Below are 16,091 nucleotides of genomic sequence, written 5' to 3'. Positions count from 1 at the left end.
GAGAATCACCTGTGAGTTTAAATTGCAAGTCGTCTAACGTCCAGGTTAGTTAATGCACGAGATAATTCTGTTGGTCCCACAGGAGAGCTTGTGGGAGAGCGTCCCATACGATGTAACGAAGATTCTATGAGAGAGACAGATAAGATCTAAACGAGTCAATGTCAAGTGAGAGGATCTACGAGAGACCCACAGATCACTAGCCAAGTGATAGAAGTGCTAGGGGACTGGGAAACTAAGATGAACACAATCGGGAGGTCGACATTCCAAGCCTATGAAGTGATAATGATAAACCTAAATGTAGAAAAAGCACACAAAAAATAAAACAGAAACACAAGGGAGAACACAAAATATTCAAAGGTGTACTTTGACAAATGTCATCCTACCAACACGATATGGATCTAAAACCTTGTACATTTATCCCTCTAGACGAAAGTTTAACAGTTATAGGCGGTAGCAGCAAGAGAGGAGTTGGTGACCAAGGATCTCTAGTACTGGTGTCTAATTGTGATTCACCTAAGAATGGCCAATTTGACATTTGACTTTGAACGATGTCGGAGTGCTCGCTGCAGGAGGAGACAACTAAAGGAGGTTGTGCACATCTGCACCAAGAGAAGGAAAAAAATCCAACGCCGGCTTCCGCACCTCGCCGTCAGAGAAGGGGATTGACTAGTACCGTCTGCCGACACGGTCAAGTAGAAGGCTCAGGAGGGTATAAGTTGGTGAGGAAGAAATCCTGTTTTATCGATGTGTAGGAGTAGCCCTTGGTATTGTCCTGTTAGCACGGCGCTGGAAGCTCGGTTGCGATTAAACATGAAAACTTGTACGGAGGGCCCAATAACAACGAGGAAGAGGCAGACAGTGAAAACAGAGTGCATGGCAGCAACTGTGGCACGGAAGCATCTTACGATGGAACAAAAGCTCTAGTGTTGCGAACATTGCAACAGCACACGGGAGGATGCACAGCCAGAGGCTTGGACTAATTGCAACAGCCACGCGTAATAATACCAGGGAATTGGGGTTTCACTGCCTCCATTACAGTCAGTTATCATTGAGGGCTTCTCAGTTAACTTTTTGAGAGGCGGTCGACCCAAGTCCCACAATGAAGTCAGAGACGACTGTCCAATACTTCATAGAGTCTTGCCAACCCAAGTATCTCTTAAAGTAAGACCTCCTCTGTTTCAGTAACAGTGAGACAGAATAGGAAATATTTCTTTGCTATACCCAAAAACGTTCACAGTTGTGCTTTCTCTGCAGCATGCACGAAGTCTAGACAAATTATAAAATGCCACCACAGGGATTGTCCCTTGTGCCTAGGGGCGTGTTATGCACCACATATCTTTGTATTTCTGTGCGGTGGCTATCTTATCTTGTTGGGTTGCACCAAGAGCCCACTGTAACACTAAGTTCTTGTGACCTGATAATTATGGGTTGGAAAATTAAGCTTTCATTAAAGGTAATAACATAAAAATTTGGCTAGCACCCAGCTAGAGCTGAACACCTTCGAGCTAGTGAAAGCATTTCTGTGCCGCGCCATCTTCGTTAAAACTGAGCGAACCATTTTAAATAATATAGGTGGGCCTGCGGGGTCAAAATCATACTTCATTGCACCCACAACTGCCAACTGGGCTGGCATAAATAACACCCCACACTTGGACGTGGTTGTGGAAAATGAAAGTAGAGGGCGATATCTTCTCAGTATATCTGGGCATATCTAAAATACAATATCCAACATACCAGAAAAAGGTAATGTCGCTATTATTCATATCTCGAAGTTTAGCAAACCAGTTAGAGAAAAAGGACCCGAGAATATAGACCCCTGGCGACCCTGTGCCACCACAACAGAAGCCCCTTATAGGAAGTTCGAATCTAAAAAGGCTCTTAATATCGATATCAGTGTGACTCCTCGGGCCACCGAACGAGGGGAATGAGGCACTGAAAATCGGATATTGCCATTTTTGGAAATTTAGGGTTAGTATGGCCGCATTCGACGGTATTGGGCCCGCAGGAGCTATCACACAGCACCATTGTGACCGCTCCGGACAGCGATTCTCTGATCGGCGCACTGGACAGGTAGACAGGAAAAGCCCTGCACTTGGAATTTCATGTCGCCTGTTTTTGCCCAGGATGGAGGCGCTGATCAAGCACACAGGTGTGACATGCGGTCAGTCCCAGAAATCAAAAAAGAAGCTCCAGCATGGACTGTGGGACGGCAGATCTGAATCTGATGGACTCTTGTATGGGGAGAATTTGGAATCTCTTCCTATCAGAACACCGTTCCAAAAGACGAAATGCCAAAACATTTGAAAAAATCTCCAAGGCTATGATGAACAGAGGCCTCAACAGGGACTCAACACAGTGCTGCGTGAAACTTAAGGATGAGACGAGCGTACCAGAAAGCCAAAGAATCAAATGGATGCTCACGGAGGGAGGGGCGACTGACGACTGTAGCTATCCCACAGTTACCGCACTCTCCAAAAACTATTTGAATTCTTGGCTGGTTCAGGGTATATGTCATCACACACACACGCACACACACACCACCCCCCGTGAAAGCAAAGGGAAAAAAATTGTTTCTCACCATATGTCTACTGAATGCTGCTGGCAGACGCGGTGCTGCAGCACTACACAGCAGCATCCCCTTGCCTTGCCTTGCAGAGGGCAGATGGTACAGTAGGACTGGTATCCATCATTGTCGTCCCGTGGGTGCTCCTGGCTGGCCTCGTTGAGGTCGGCCGGGGGCGCCTGGGCAAAAAAAGGGAATGACTCCAGGTCATTCTCTTCTTTAAGTTTTGTCTAATGGAGAGTCAGTCCTGCCTGGAATATCATGGCAGCTGGAGGGTTCTGCCTCAGGTTGCTCCCCCAGTCAGCAGCACCGCGCGGTCGCGCCTACCTCAGCCTACTCCTTGCTACCAGGGCTCACAATCAGATACTTAGACCTCTACATTTTGCTGCAAATAAAAAAATTAAGCTGCCGTTTAGAACTGTCCCCCAACATACATATCCTGGGACATTTTGTATTTTACCAGTGCAGAATGGTGGTTCACTCTACTTCACCGTAAGCCAACCGCCCTCCCCTCCCCCCTTCGATCTCTGCTTGCAGAGGCGATAGTCAGTGTTGTTCCTTATTCATGCATTCATTACTTCATCACACAAATGGGGGGATAACTGCAGGAGCGGCACCAGAGTTTCTGGCGCCCTAGGCAGAATTCGGGGGGCAACATTTTGTGCGCTCCCCACGGGGCACACAGGAGCTTCCGGTTCCATTCCCATTGTGCCGCCGAAGAAGGACCCTCTGCCGAAATGCCACAGGTGACAGCGGCAGTCATTGAGCTGCTCAATTGCCTGCCACTGTTTTCCGCGACACATCGGCAGAAGATCCTTCTTCGGCAGCGCAACAGGACTGGAACTGGAAGCTCCCGCGCGCCCCGTGGGGAGCGCACAAAATGCCGCCCCCCGAATCCTGGTGCCCTAGGCAACCGCCTAGGGTCGCCTAATGGAAGCGCCAGCCATGGATAACTGCCATGGTAGCCCAGGAGGAGTGGGGGAGGAGGGAAGCAATGGGTGGGGTTGTTGCAGGGGCACCCCCTATAATGACATGCAGCTCATCATTTCTGCGGGGTGTCTGGGGCTCTGACCCGGAGTGGCTGTTTGCCTCTCTGGTTCTTTAGTAGGCTTGCCTGATAGTCTAGACAGGACTGACTCTCCCTTTAGACAAAACTTTAAAGAAGAGAATGACCTGGGGAGTCATTCCCATTTTTGTCCAGGCGCCCCTGACCGACCTCACCGAGGCCAGCCAGGAGACCCATGACAGCAGCAGATGGTACAGTAGGGCTGGTAGCCGTCTTTGCTAACATGCAAAAGGCCAGGGGATGCTGCTGTGTAGCGCTGCAGTACCGCGTCTGTCAGCAGCATCCAGTAGACATATGGTGACAGTGACAAAAGGCTGAATGGGCTCCATGGTTGCCATGCTATGGTGTCTGCCTGGGCAATTCAGGGAAAAGGGCGCAAAATGATTTTCTGCTGTTGCTTTCATGGAGGGAGGATTGACCGACGACATTTACCCATAACCACCCACAACAAATTTTGGGCCCCATTGTGCATTGGGATCTCAACCCACAATTCCAATGGGTGGGGGAGACTGCGGGAACTATGGGATAGCTATCCACAGTGCAACGCTCCGGAAGTCGATGCTAGCCTTGGTACATGGATGCACACGGCTGAATTAATGTGCTTAGTGTGGCTGCGTGCACTCGACTTTATACAATCTGTTTCCAAAAACTGATTTCTGTAAAATTGGAATAATCCTGTAGTGTAGACATACCCTGATCAGGAAAGACCAGGTTTAAACCTACATAAGAGTGTCCACGCACTAAGGTCCCCCAATTTAATTAAATCAGTTTAAACAACACCTTCAGTTAAGCCGGTATACCTTTGTCTGCAGCCCCAGCCTCTGTGAGGTTACGAGCGCATGCAGACACAGTATGAAGTTAATAATCAAACATATAACACCAGCCTTTGCATAGCTCTTTTCAGTAGATCTTCAAGTATGTTACCAAGGAGGTCAGTGTCATTATCCACATTGTACAGAAAGGGAAACCAAGGCACAGAGAGGGAGGTGACTTGCCCAGTAGGCCAGTGGCAGAGCAAAGGATAAGAACCCAGGTTTCCTGAGTCCCAGGCCAGTATTCTAGCCATTAGGCCACACTGCTTACTGGTCAACACACAGGTTCAACGGGAAGAGAACAGCCAAACACCTATCCCTCTGAGCAAAACCAAAGGAAGAAGTTGCCTAAGTGCCATTACAAAAATTCCATTAAACGATTCGGAGGGGAGCCTGGGGACCTGCTCTGGAGAAGAAATTAGTCCTGGTTAAATCTGTGTAGATAGGTGGTTTGCACCAGTGCTGCCACCTTCATCACTGAGCAAGGCAAACAAAATGGCATGACAGATATAAAGTCCATGCCCTGCACCCAAAGAGGGCAGTGGTACCATAAGACCCTGGGTGTGAATCAAAGAGCAGGGGCCTGTGGTTACAGCAAGAGAGTTGTGCAGGTTAAAGCCCTGTGTGCTCTCTCATTGCTCTGTTTAGTTATCTGACCTTTTTGTGGGGTTTTCTATATTTGAAAATGAGTGACTTGAGTCTGAAATTTGGCAGGAGGGTTCTCTTTCCCCGGCTCCACCTCTCTTGGCTGGTGTATTGAGTACGTGGGTACTACTGAAAACGCAGCTTCTATTGCATGGGATGCCCCTGATATTTGTGGACTTGCTTTTTCCGTGCAATAAACGGTGAAGCTTGGAGGGGTTCACTCACAGTTTTGATTTTTTTTCCTTCACTTTATGCAACAATCTTATTGTACAATTTATTTTGAAAAATCCATTTAAACACAGACCGACGGATGGTGGGAAATGAGAGAGTCACTGTTGACCCACTCTGCACTCATATCGATTGGCTCTGTTAGCCTGGGAATGGTTTGCATGGCCTCATGCAACAGGACATTTACCAATAAACTATGCTCTGTGGGGCCTGGAAAGCAGATAGAGGCTAATTCAAGTAGTGGCAAGAGCAGAAAGGCAATTGCTTGAGTACGGCAGCCGCAAAGCAGACTCCAGCCGCCACCATGCACCAATGGCAGCTGCATGAGATCAGCAGTCGCAGTCCTGCGCCCACCTTCTTTCTGCTTTCTCCACTGGAACTCCAGCACCACATCGTCATGTCCCACGAAGGTGTGAACCGGCGTGTTCAGGTCAAAGGTGTTCCAAAGGAGAAGGCTGTTCTCTCGCCGCAGCTGGGGAACCATCACGGTCACCAGCCCATTGCTGAAAGGCTGGGGGAGAGAAGCACATCCAGAGAGGGGCTGCTCAGCTGGACAACGGTTAACCTGACAGCTCTCATTTCCCCCGTATTGCCCTGATTGTACTTTCCAACACCTTCCCATTCACAACTAAGGGCACGTCCTGGCACTGCCACAGGCTGACTTCAAGGAGGATGTTGGGGCTCAGGAGCCAATCCTACAATGAGAAGCTTTCGAAAGGGGTTACCATGCAAGAGGACTCAACATGCCCTGAAAGGAGAGGGATGCACCATGCTTGAAAGAGGCATTCACCACAGCTCATTTAAAACCAGCCATTTCCTTCTGCGTCTTACTAACTCCACCGAGCACCAGCAAGAGGGATTTTAGCACTCCCTCTTCACCCACCATTCCTGCTGCTCTCTGCTGTTTGGTTCAGCCTGTAAAATCAACATGGATGGGTAAGTGTTGCTCTTGGGTCTCGTACACTAGCAGTTATTTAGGGTCCTGACGCTGCAATGGAGTACTGAATTACAACTATCTATTGCGCACACACACCGGGCATGGTACAGGGCCGAAGGGAGGGAGAGGTGATGAAAGTCTCATTCTGATGTCTGGAGAAGACAGTGAGTACAACCTGATGCTGAATGGCTAGGTGTTAAAAGCCATATGCAAAAAAACCCCTGCGGCAACGAGTTTCAGAACCCGGGTCAACTGACTTGGGTTTGCGCTACTGGGCTAAGAACAGCAGTGTCGACATTTCCGCTCAGGCTGGAGTCCAGGCTCCGAGACCTCCCGCCTTGCTGGGTTTGAGCCTGGGCTCCAGCCCAAGCGGGAACTTCTACGCCCCCGCACCGTGAGCCCGAGTCAGTTGACCTGGGCTCTATGATCCACTGCCGGGGTTTTCATGTTTTGGGTGTAGACATACACAAAGCTGAGGAACAACTTGTGCTTTAAAAGCCTTGGACCTCATGCCACAGAAAGACAGCATGTTAGTGCCTTCTTAGCTACACAAAACTGCGACAGCCCATTAAAATACATAGGCATTGTTAAAAAGCCCTCATAGACAAGACCCAAGTGATAAAATCTCTTAGTAGAAATTGTGAAAGCGACATGGACAGGCTGCTATAGTGCCACTCTTAGCACGTTGTCTCCATCTGTGCAAGGTAAGTTAGTGACAGTGCAGAGAGAGGGTATAAGGAACTGCTGAGCCTTCTTTAGGTTTTAGACACCAGCTGCAAGCCCCATGTATGTGGGTCTCTGCTACAGTTGTCTGGGAAAGAGCCAAGTTTCACATTATTAGGCACCCCCCTCCATGAGCCTGGTTCTCATGGAAGATGCTTCTCCCACTCAAAACTGAGGTTTTAAAGTCAGATTAATAAAAGCCAATGGCAAAAAACAGTGGTAATGATTCCCAGGGAGAGCCCCTTCAGCAATGCCTCGCTAGGTAATTTCCCTTGGCCATCCCATACTCTAGCAAGGCTATGGGGCAGAGGGACAGGTGTTCACACTCACCGTGTATCTAGCCTTCCAGACTGGAACCTGGCAGGGGAGTATATTGAGATACTTCCGAGGCTGACGGTAATCCCAGAACTTCAACAGAACAGAAAACAAGCCAGTGAGCTTCGCTCTCAGGGGGGATTTTCTGTGTAACTCAGCTCCAACAAAGCACCAGACACACGGCAGGTGCTCCACAGTGTCATTATAGACATCGTTGCACTAATGGAGCTGAGTTGGCCCCAAAGGGTGGAGGGGCTATCAGCTTCAGACACAGTGACTCGGGGCATCACGCGTGCACTGACCCTCACAAGACTTGCCATAACGGGTGATGTTTAATACCAGATCTAGTTCCCACAGAAGTCAATGGACGGATGTCCAGTGATTTCAGTGGCAGCTGGGTCAGGCCCGTAGGATGGCACTGGTACATTCCCTCCGAGAGCCCTGGGCACTTACCCTGACGGAATTGTCCTGGCTGGAAGTGGCCAGGATGTACTCGTTATCTGGATGCCAATCCAGGCCATGGATTTTAGAGAGATGCGCTGCCAAGTACTCCACTGCAGTGCTGGGTTTCTGCAATCAGAGGCTTTTTAGTTCTCACCAGGCTAATTCTTAGGAGCAAGAAATCTGGCCCGACCCTGCCGGGTAAAGAAGGCGCTTTGCCCCACACACACACTCAGTAGAGGTCACCAGCCAGAAAGAAAGATAAACAATGGCTTGTAGGCTACAGAAAAGTTACTGTGAAGAGCAGTGGTAAAGTTCCATAGGAGTCAAATACATCAGTGCACTGGGTAAGGGGGCGCTTTATATTTGATGTGACTAGTATCCATCAAGAAGCCAAAAGCAAGGTGCTAAGGGGTATGTTTTCAGAGAGAGGGAGGCCAATTATACAGTCCTTCAAATCTCAGACTCCACTGGCACCACGCTAACCTTAAACTGATCATTCAGAGGGATGGAAAACAAAGAAGTAAGGAGAAATAATGTGGGACTGGCATGGCGCCCATGCCACGTATGGGAACATGCAGAGGCCACTCAAAGACTAACAGGAACTCACCCGCTTGTCCCAGATACGGACATCCCCATCATGGCTGGTTGCTAAACAGTTGACGTTTTTCTTGTTCCATTTGACCTGGGAGGCTCCAGCTGCAGAAAGAGCAGAGCAGAACAGGGTCAGTGAACAGCATCTTCAAATAGCTTAAAACTCAGGTGGGCCAACAAGACAAGAAGTGGATGTGAAAGGTAGGGTAGACCCACAGCATCTCAGACCACTCATGATCTGCACAGGACATACAATTAAGAGGTGTAGTGGGGTTCCTGCCCTGAGGGGTTTAAAGACAGCCCTGGGAAAGGGCTGCTGCAGGGGAAAGCAGCTGCTAGACTGATTGGGGAAGCAGCCGCAGCTTGGCCATGCTCCAATCAGACCTCAGCTGGTCCTATATATGAGGCTGGGAGCCAGGAGCTCATCAGTCTCTCTCTAGCTGTATAGGGAGATGGATCTGGCTGCAGGGACCTGAGCAGAGTAATCGAGTGGACCAGGGCTGGGGAAAGGCAGAGGAGCTGGGGAGCTCCAGCCTGGAAAGCCCCAGGCTGCGACTTAGCAGAAGGGCAAACAGGTAGTGGGGCTGCCGGGGACAGCCCACGGCTAGGCAGAAGCAGCAGGTCCAAACCCAACCTTGCCTGTGATGAGTGACTTATACTGCAGTCTGCCTCAGGGAGTGGGGGCTAGTTGGTGACTGGCAGTAGCCTACGACTGAGGCGAGGTGGGGATAAGGGCTCCCCAAGGAGGGGAGACCCCGAGACTGAGGGGTTACTGCCGGGGGCAGTACCCCAGATAACGGGGCACCGGAGTCCAGGGAGGGATGCAGGGGCCCAGCAGCAGTGGGACACCGGCCTGCAGAGGGCAGTCCAAGGCTGGAAAGCTAATTCCCAGTGACCAGCAGGAGGCACTGCAGATGCGAGTCCCGCACTGTTATAAGAAAAGAGACGTGCCAGGAGCGAGCATGAAAGACCGCAGTGAGACATTTCACGGGAACGTAGCAGCAAAGTTGAAGGACAGCTCTCCTTCGGAAAGATGCTAACCCCGGCTTTGGGTGCTCCATACATGTGTCTCAAGGAGCTCAGATCCAATGTGCTCCATTTACAAGTCAAAAGATGTTTTTTCGAACCTCCAGCCACTATCAGCTTGTCACAGGGAGCAACTGCCTCTGTGTGGGAGCTACAAACTCTGCATCTCTCACCACTTTAGCACCAACCCGCTTCCTCTGCCTGCTCCCTGGTGCCCTGTGATTAACTCGTTCCCCCACTCTCACCCGCATCAGTAATGCACTATAGAGATTTTAACATTACTCGCCTATCACTAACATCCAGGGCTTTAATCTTGCTGAGATTGGAGTGAAGGCTGAGCATTTGCATGTGAGCGAGATGCTGGATGTGTGCGCTGCAAGTGGCTCATTGTTGGAAGTGAAGGGGAGTTCATCATGGAGGTGGGGAGTCCAAGGGTCTCTGGGTGTCAGGAGATGAGCTAAGGTTGTAGTGGATGTTCGTGTTGGCCAGAACTCTTGGATTGTTAGAGACTGACAGGAAATGCACTTCAGAAGCCTTAACTCTGAGGTAAAATTTGTGTGTGGGACCCTCAGAGAAGCCAAGGCTCAAGACAAGTTTTGGGGATCTACGTTCTCCAAGGTAAGGGCAGGTCAGAGACAATACATTTTGCTAAGGGGTAGGGACAACGGATGCAGCGTACAGCTCCACTGTGTTTCTCAGCTCTGCCAATACTTAGGAACTCAGTTAGCTGCAAAGCCTGCTGCTCAGCAAATGTTCACAGACATAGAGGATGTGTCATCTCTAGGAAGAAAGCTGTTGCAGCAGCCACACACAGTTCTGCTGTGTCAGGGCTCCGGCATACAAAGCCCATGCTTGATGGATGAAAATGGTTGCTCACCTCAAATCATAAGAGACATAAAAAAATAAGGGTCAAACAAGATGGTAACTAGACTAAGGGGCAGATCTTTCCTTCTGTAGCCCACCTCCCTGTCCCCATATATAAATATATGGCTCTCTTGAGATCTGCCTAAAGATAGGGGACCAGAACTTAAACAGACATTTTTTTAGAACATAAGAACAGCCATACTGGGTCAGACCAATGGTCTATCTAGCCCAGTAACTTGTCATCTGACAGTGGCCGGTGCCAGATACTTCAGGGGGGATGAACAGAAGAGGGCAATTATCAAGTGATGCATTCCCTATTGTCCAGTCCCAGCACCTGGCAGTCAGAGGCTTAGGGACATCCAGAGCCTGACTAACAGCCATTGTTGGACCTATCTTCCACAAACTTACCTACTTCTTTTTAGAATTTAGTTATGCTTTTGACCTTCACAACATCCCCTGGCAACGAGTTCCACAGATTGACTGTGCGTTTTCTGGAGAAGTACTTCCTTTTATTTGTTTTAAACCTGCTGCCTATTCATTTCCTTAGGTGACCCCTGGTTCTTGTTTACCCTTTCATGTAGCTCAACACTTCCTTATTTGCTTTCTCCACACCATTCATTATTTTATAGAACTCTATCATACCCCCCCTTACTCGTCTCTTTTCCAAGCTGAACAGTCCCAGTCTTTTTAATCTCTTCTCGTATGGAAGCTGTTCCATACCCCCATCATGTGTATTGTCCTTTTCTGTATCTTTTCCAAGTCTAAAATACCATTTTTTAGATGGGGCAACCAGAACTGAATGCTTATTCAAGGCGTGGGTGTACTATGGCTTTATATATGGCATTTTGATATTTTCTGTCTTACTATCTATTCCTTTCCTAATGGTTCCTAACATTCCATTAGCTTTTTTAACTGCCACTGCACATTGAGTGGATGTTTTCAGAGAACCGTCCACAATGACTCGAAGATCTCTTTCTTGAGTGGTAACAACTAATTCAGACCCCATCATTTTGTACTTTGCACAATCTCCCTTCTGCTTCTGGTTCCCAGTTTTTAATAGAAAAATAATGAGCTAGCGTTGACATGGAAGGGTCAGATGTTAATGGAGTTATATAAAGCTACTTGAGGTTCTCTTCTCTCTGATTTAGTTTGAAACTCCTTTCAAAAGGATTAGAAAACAACCTGTCAAACTTCTACCCTCTTCCAAACAGAGACATAAAACAGGAGGCTGCTGTGCGTGAAGAGGTCCTCTGCATTTCTGTAGCATTGCGAATTCATGGCCTGTGAGTAAGGCTGCTGCTGGTACAGACCCTAAAGGGCCGTTAGCAAGGCTGATTCTCTCTCTCTCTCACACACACACACACACACACACAAATTAGTGGGGCAGAAGAAACCCATAAGGACACTTTCACGTTTGCTCATCTGTGCTCTGTCTTCCTCTGTCTTCATTCTAGTGTTGTCCATCTGCAGTAACTCATTCACAGAACCTATTAGGTCTTCCCCTTAAGGATGACAGGTGGAGATTAACATTGCTGGGGTCCCTGACAAGAGCCTGTCCAGCAAAAGGAGTGTTAGCCGATTGCCTTGACGAGAGCATGATGTGTAACCCAAAGAAGAACACCCATGGCATCCTTTCAGATCCCCAGCTGGTTTAAGATGCTGCAGGGAAGCATGATACTGCATGTTAATGTACCTGGCCCAGAACCCCTCTCTCAGTAACTGGACTGAGGGAGGGAAGTCAGCAGCATTGCAGTGACACCCCTAGGATACACTTTATAGTTTCTCAACTGGTTCAGTCAAGTATAAGAGGACACAGAAAAATTGTATTAGGAAAGAGGGGCATGGTTTAGAGAGAACAGACACATGCGACAGGGTGAGGAGGAAGGAACAAGGCTCTGTACGTTTGAATCACACAAATGCCACACAGCTTAGCACCCCACTTTCAGAGCAGATGTCCTAGCACCCCCACAGCGTCCTGTACCCAAGGATCTCAAAGAGCTTTCCAACTATTCATTCAGTCTCCCAAGCCCAGCTGGATGGGAGTAAATATTATGGGGAGGAGGAGACTGGGATAAAGTCAGTGGAAGAGGCAGGACTAGAACTCAGCTCTCATGCTTTAGTTCCTCCCCTTTTGTCATAGTCAGCCTTGCTACAAGACACAGAGTCCCTAGCAAGCCTGCCAGCATGAGACATGCACGTATATGGAGCTCTCAGAACAGGAACAAATGAGCACAGCACCATAGTGCCTCCTGCATATGGAGCAGGTGTGTGCTTGAGGCATAATCACAGTCAAGGTGAGAGAGGGCCCAGACCCCTCCCTCTTATCACCCTTGCCCTCTCTGTGCTTTCAACCACTCTGCATAGCTCATTTATCTGCTAAGGCCAGTCCTCCTCCTTCGTTCCAGCCAGCCAGCTCGACAACGCCCTCCCCTGCCCCCAGCTAGCTGCCACGCTACTTCCTCACTGCACCCCAGGTGCTCCTTCTTCAAGCTGATTCGCAGCTGCTCAATGGGTGCAGGCCAGTCAGCCAGCATCCAGCCCACTCACTCAATACTGCTCTGCCCCAAACCGCTGTGACTCTTGGCCCTAGTGGTGATTCTGGCACTGGAAAATGGCAGCGTGCAACCCAAGGAGGCCTCTCCTCTTCATGTACCTCAATTCTGCTCTAAACAGCATCTATGAAAAGAGCCTTTGGACCTCCAAGGAACAGTCACTGCCCAGGGTGCTGCTGTGTGGGACAGTCACCTACGCTAGTGTTTTCATGCCTGGGGTCTGAATGCAGAAGAAAACCCGAGTGAGCAGGGAGGATGGAATAGCAGAGGCATATGACAATGCATGCAGAAGTTATGCCTATGACAGGAACAAGTACTTACCAACTGCAGAGAGCGAGACTGTAGGTTTCCTGGTATCTCTGAAACACAACATTACCAGTATGAGTCCCTCATCTCTCCTGAGATGGGACAACCCCGTCTCCCCTGGGAGGTCCTTTCTAATGGAAAATTGAACTTATTACCGGCTCCTGGATCTTATTTATCTCTGAGGAGTTGTTTTTTTTAACCAGGAGGCAGATGTGATACAAACGTGTCTGAGCTCAAACAAGTCTACTGGAAGGGGGCACCAGCCAGAGAAGGATCATGATTTGAACCTGTGCTTTAACATGTAAAGCATTAAGATTAAACATAATACTTAGTCCTGCCTTGAATGCAGGGGACCAGACTAGATGACCTCTCAAGGTCCCTTCCAGTCCTATGATTCTAAGACTATAGGCAGACCTGGGAGCTTTGTAGCAGAGTCTTTGTGATAGGGTAGGGGGGGGAAGAAAAACTATGCTCCCTGGCATGTGGCTATTGTGAGAGGTATAAGGACATCTACTCCCATTCTTGTGTGTTACCGGTGGACATTACAAGATTTCCAAAGAAGATTCAGCAGTATACGAAGAAGCTACAGTAAAATTAGACAACTTGCCAACAGTTTACCAAAGCATTTGATGGTCCCAATTCACAGCAAATCACAGCCTCAGAGTAAAGACAACTTATCAGTCTCCAGGCTATAATAATAAAATCAGGAGGAATTAATAAAGCTGGGCAGTCCCGAGGGGCCAGCTACTGAGCTGGTGTAAGTCAGTGCAACACTGTGACAACTCATAGCAGCGGACACTCCCACCTTAGGACTTTAACTCACTCTTAGATGGAACTGGTCAAGAAATGCTCCATTCTAATGAAATACTGTAAATAAAAACAAATTAAATTTTTTAAAGTTTTCTTTGCAATTTTTCAGGCTGTTGAAAACCTGAAGGTTTTTGACAAAAATAGTTTTTTCTTTCTCCACAAGGGGGAAAAAAAAGGCAGTTTTCTATTAAATAAGTGTTGATGGAAAGATTTTGGGGGAAAAAAAAATCAGTGCCTTTTCCTGTTCAGTATGAGACCATGACATAACCTTATAGAACAGCACAACTGTGCAGATTCTGAATCTGCCAGGGCCACCCCGGGGGTGGAGTGGGGTGGGGTAAGTGGAGCAATTTGCCCCGGGACCCTGCGAGCTGCTCTGGGTTTTCAGCAGCACTTCAGCGGCAGGTCCTTCACTCGCTCCGGGTCTTCAGCGGCGGGTCCTTCAGTGCAGCAAAAGACTCGGAGCAAGTGAAGGACCCGCCGCTGAACTGCTGCTGAAGCCTCAGAGCGCTGTCCAGTGAGTACAAGTGCCGCAAGTTGGGGGGGAGGGAAAAAAAAAAGTTGCAATCGGTGGTGCTTAGGCTGCTGTACCGCCGCTGCTTCATTCAGCGGCGGCAATTCAGTGGCAGGCCCTTCCCTCCGAGAGGGACCCGCCACTGAGTTGCCGCTGAAGACCCAGCCCTGCCCCAGGCTCTCTGAATCCTCTGGGTGGCCCTGGAATCTGCTTGAAGGACGGGAGCCTTTGAGATTAAGGGAATTGCTTCTGGCTTCTGCAAGCACAGCTGAAAGAGTACGAGAGCACTTTTCCCTCCAAGCTGCCAGCCACCAAAAAGAGAAGCCCTGTAATCTTCCCACATCGTAAAAGTGGAGGCTCTTGTTCTTACTTTATATCCCAAACATAGATGTACGTGTCAACAGAACTGGTGACCAGCAGATCTGGCTCAAACACCGCCCAGTCTAAATCACTGTAAATCCAAAACCAGAGGAGAACACAATTGTCAGTTACACACATACCACACTGTTGGCATTTCTCTTTTCTGCAGTTCATAAAGCAAACCTTCACACCTTTCCATAACAACCCACAGTATTTGCATTAAGATTTCCTAAAGACTTCATGAATAAAAGCAAGACCTACCTTATTCCTTTAAGTAAACAATCCTCGCCACACTTTGCCTTATAGCTACTACTTCTGCCCACAGTCCCACAAAGAGAGGGGATATTTTAGCAGCAAACCCCAGATTGCCAGGCATTTCTTAGCCCCAGCCCTCCATTTTGCCAGGTGCATCACAGCCGTATGTGTGACACAAACACAGCTCTCAGCCAGAGAAGGCTGGCAACTTTCTGAAGGGCTGCAATTAATCTTCACAATCCACATGCAAAAGAGAAATGCTTTCTTCACTCTGTCCCCAACTCAGCATGAAAGCATTAGTCCTGTGACAATCCCAGGCCCACCCGCTGGCATGCATCAGACTCCAGAGCTTCCCCATGTACTACTGCAATGTGCAACCAACTTAGCCCTTAAGGACAGCCTGGCCCTATATCTGGCCTCAGTCCAAGTCGCAGGTGGGATTGAGTTTAATAGCCCCACTGCTGTCTGTTTCCCTGATGGTGGCTGCTGTTCTTTAGGAGAACTGCCATGGGAAATTGTAAAGCCACCAGAGACTAATTTGAACTAGATGTGCATGCTGCAGCCATGGAAGGGTGGTCTGTCTTTAAATCAGATGCCTTCTCCCAGTGGGGTGGTGGCAGCACGGGCTAAGGAAGTGGGTAAAAATAGTCTGAATTTCTCCAAGCAAAGGAGCTGTGATAACTACACTTCAATGTACACCAGCTATGAGGCCAGCCCTGTGATTTTCCTAACAGTGCCTCAGAGCGACGCTGGGTTTCTCATTCTCATACCTGATCACACGCGTGTGCCCTTGCAGTGACGTGCCAACTTCCCCGTTACCATCTTTCCATTTATACAGGTCAACTCGCTGGTTGCTCTGAAATTAAATGGACGAAATGAGGTGGTGGAGGCCTACGGAGCAGTACAGGGCTCCAGATCTGTCACGTTCGGGGTCCCTGCGATTGGAACGGTATGTTACTGGTGACTTTGCAACCAGGGGCTGCTAACAGGGAGTTTTGCAAGGGAGTTCTCCAGGTGAAGGAGGAGCAAATACAGCACCCTTGGGGTAAGTGACTGTCTGTTGTGTGTGTGTGTGTGTGT

At 48.8% G+C, this 16,091-nt stretch overlaps 1 protein-coding gene across 9 annotated transcripts in view; it reads right to left on the bottom strand.

The window, feature by feature from the left end:
• Positions 1-16,091, bottom strand: part of WDR59 (WD repeat domain 59) — an 86,207-nt gene that overhangs the window by 44,628 nt on the left and 25,488 nt on the right. For all 9 annotated transcript variants that reach the window (XR_012657277.1, XM_075073718.1, XM_075073720.1 and 6 more), the window contains 7 exons: positions 15,782-15,867; positions 14,767-14,847; positions 13,088-13,125; positions 8,341-8,429; positions 7,743-7,859; positions 7,305-7,382; positions 5,669-5,825 (listed from right to left, as the gene is read on the bottom strand). Coding sequence is in view for 8 of the 9 variants with exons in the window: in XM_075073718.1 (XP_074929819.1) it covers positions 5,669-5,825; positions 7,305-7,382; positions 7,743-7,859; positions 8,341-8,429; positions 13,088-13,125; positions 14,767-14,847; positions 15,782-15,867 (646 nt within the window). In the remaining variant the exon portion in view is untranslated. The remainder of the gene's footprint in view (positions 1-5,668; positions 5,826-7,304; positions 7,383-7,742; positions 7,860-8,340; positions 8,430-13,087; positions 13,126-14,766; positions 14,848-15,781; positions 15,868-16,091) is intronic.

The sequence above is a fragment of the Chelonoidis abingdonii genome, chromosome 19 (genome assembly GCF_003597395.2).
Source record: "Chelonoidis abingdonii isolate Lonesome George chromosome 19, CheloAbing_2.0, whole genome shotgun sequence".
Lineage (NCBI taxonomy): Eukaryota > Metazoa > Chordata > Testudines > Testudinidae > Chelonoidis > Chelonoidis abingdonii.
This window is presented reverse-complemented; position numbering and strand designations above follow the sequence as displayed.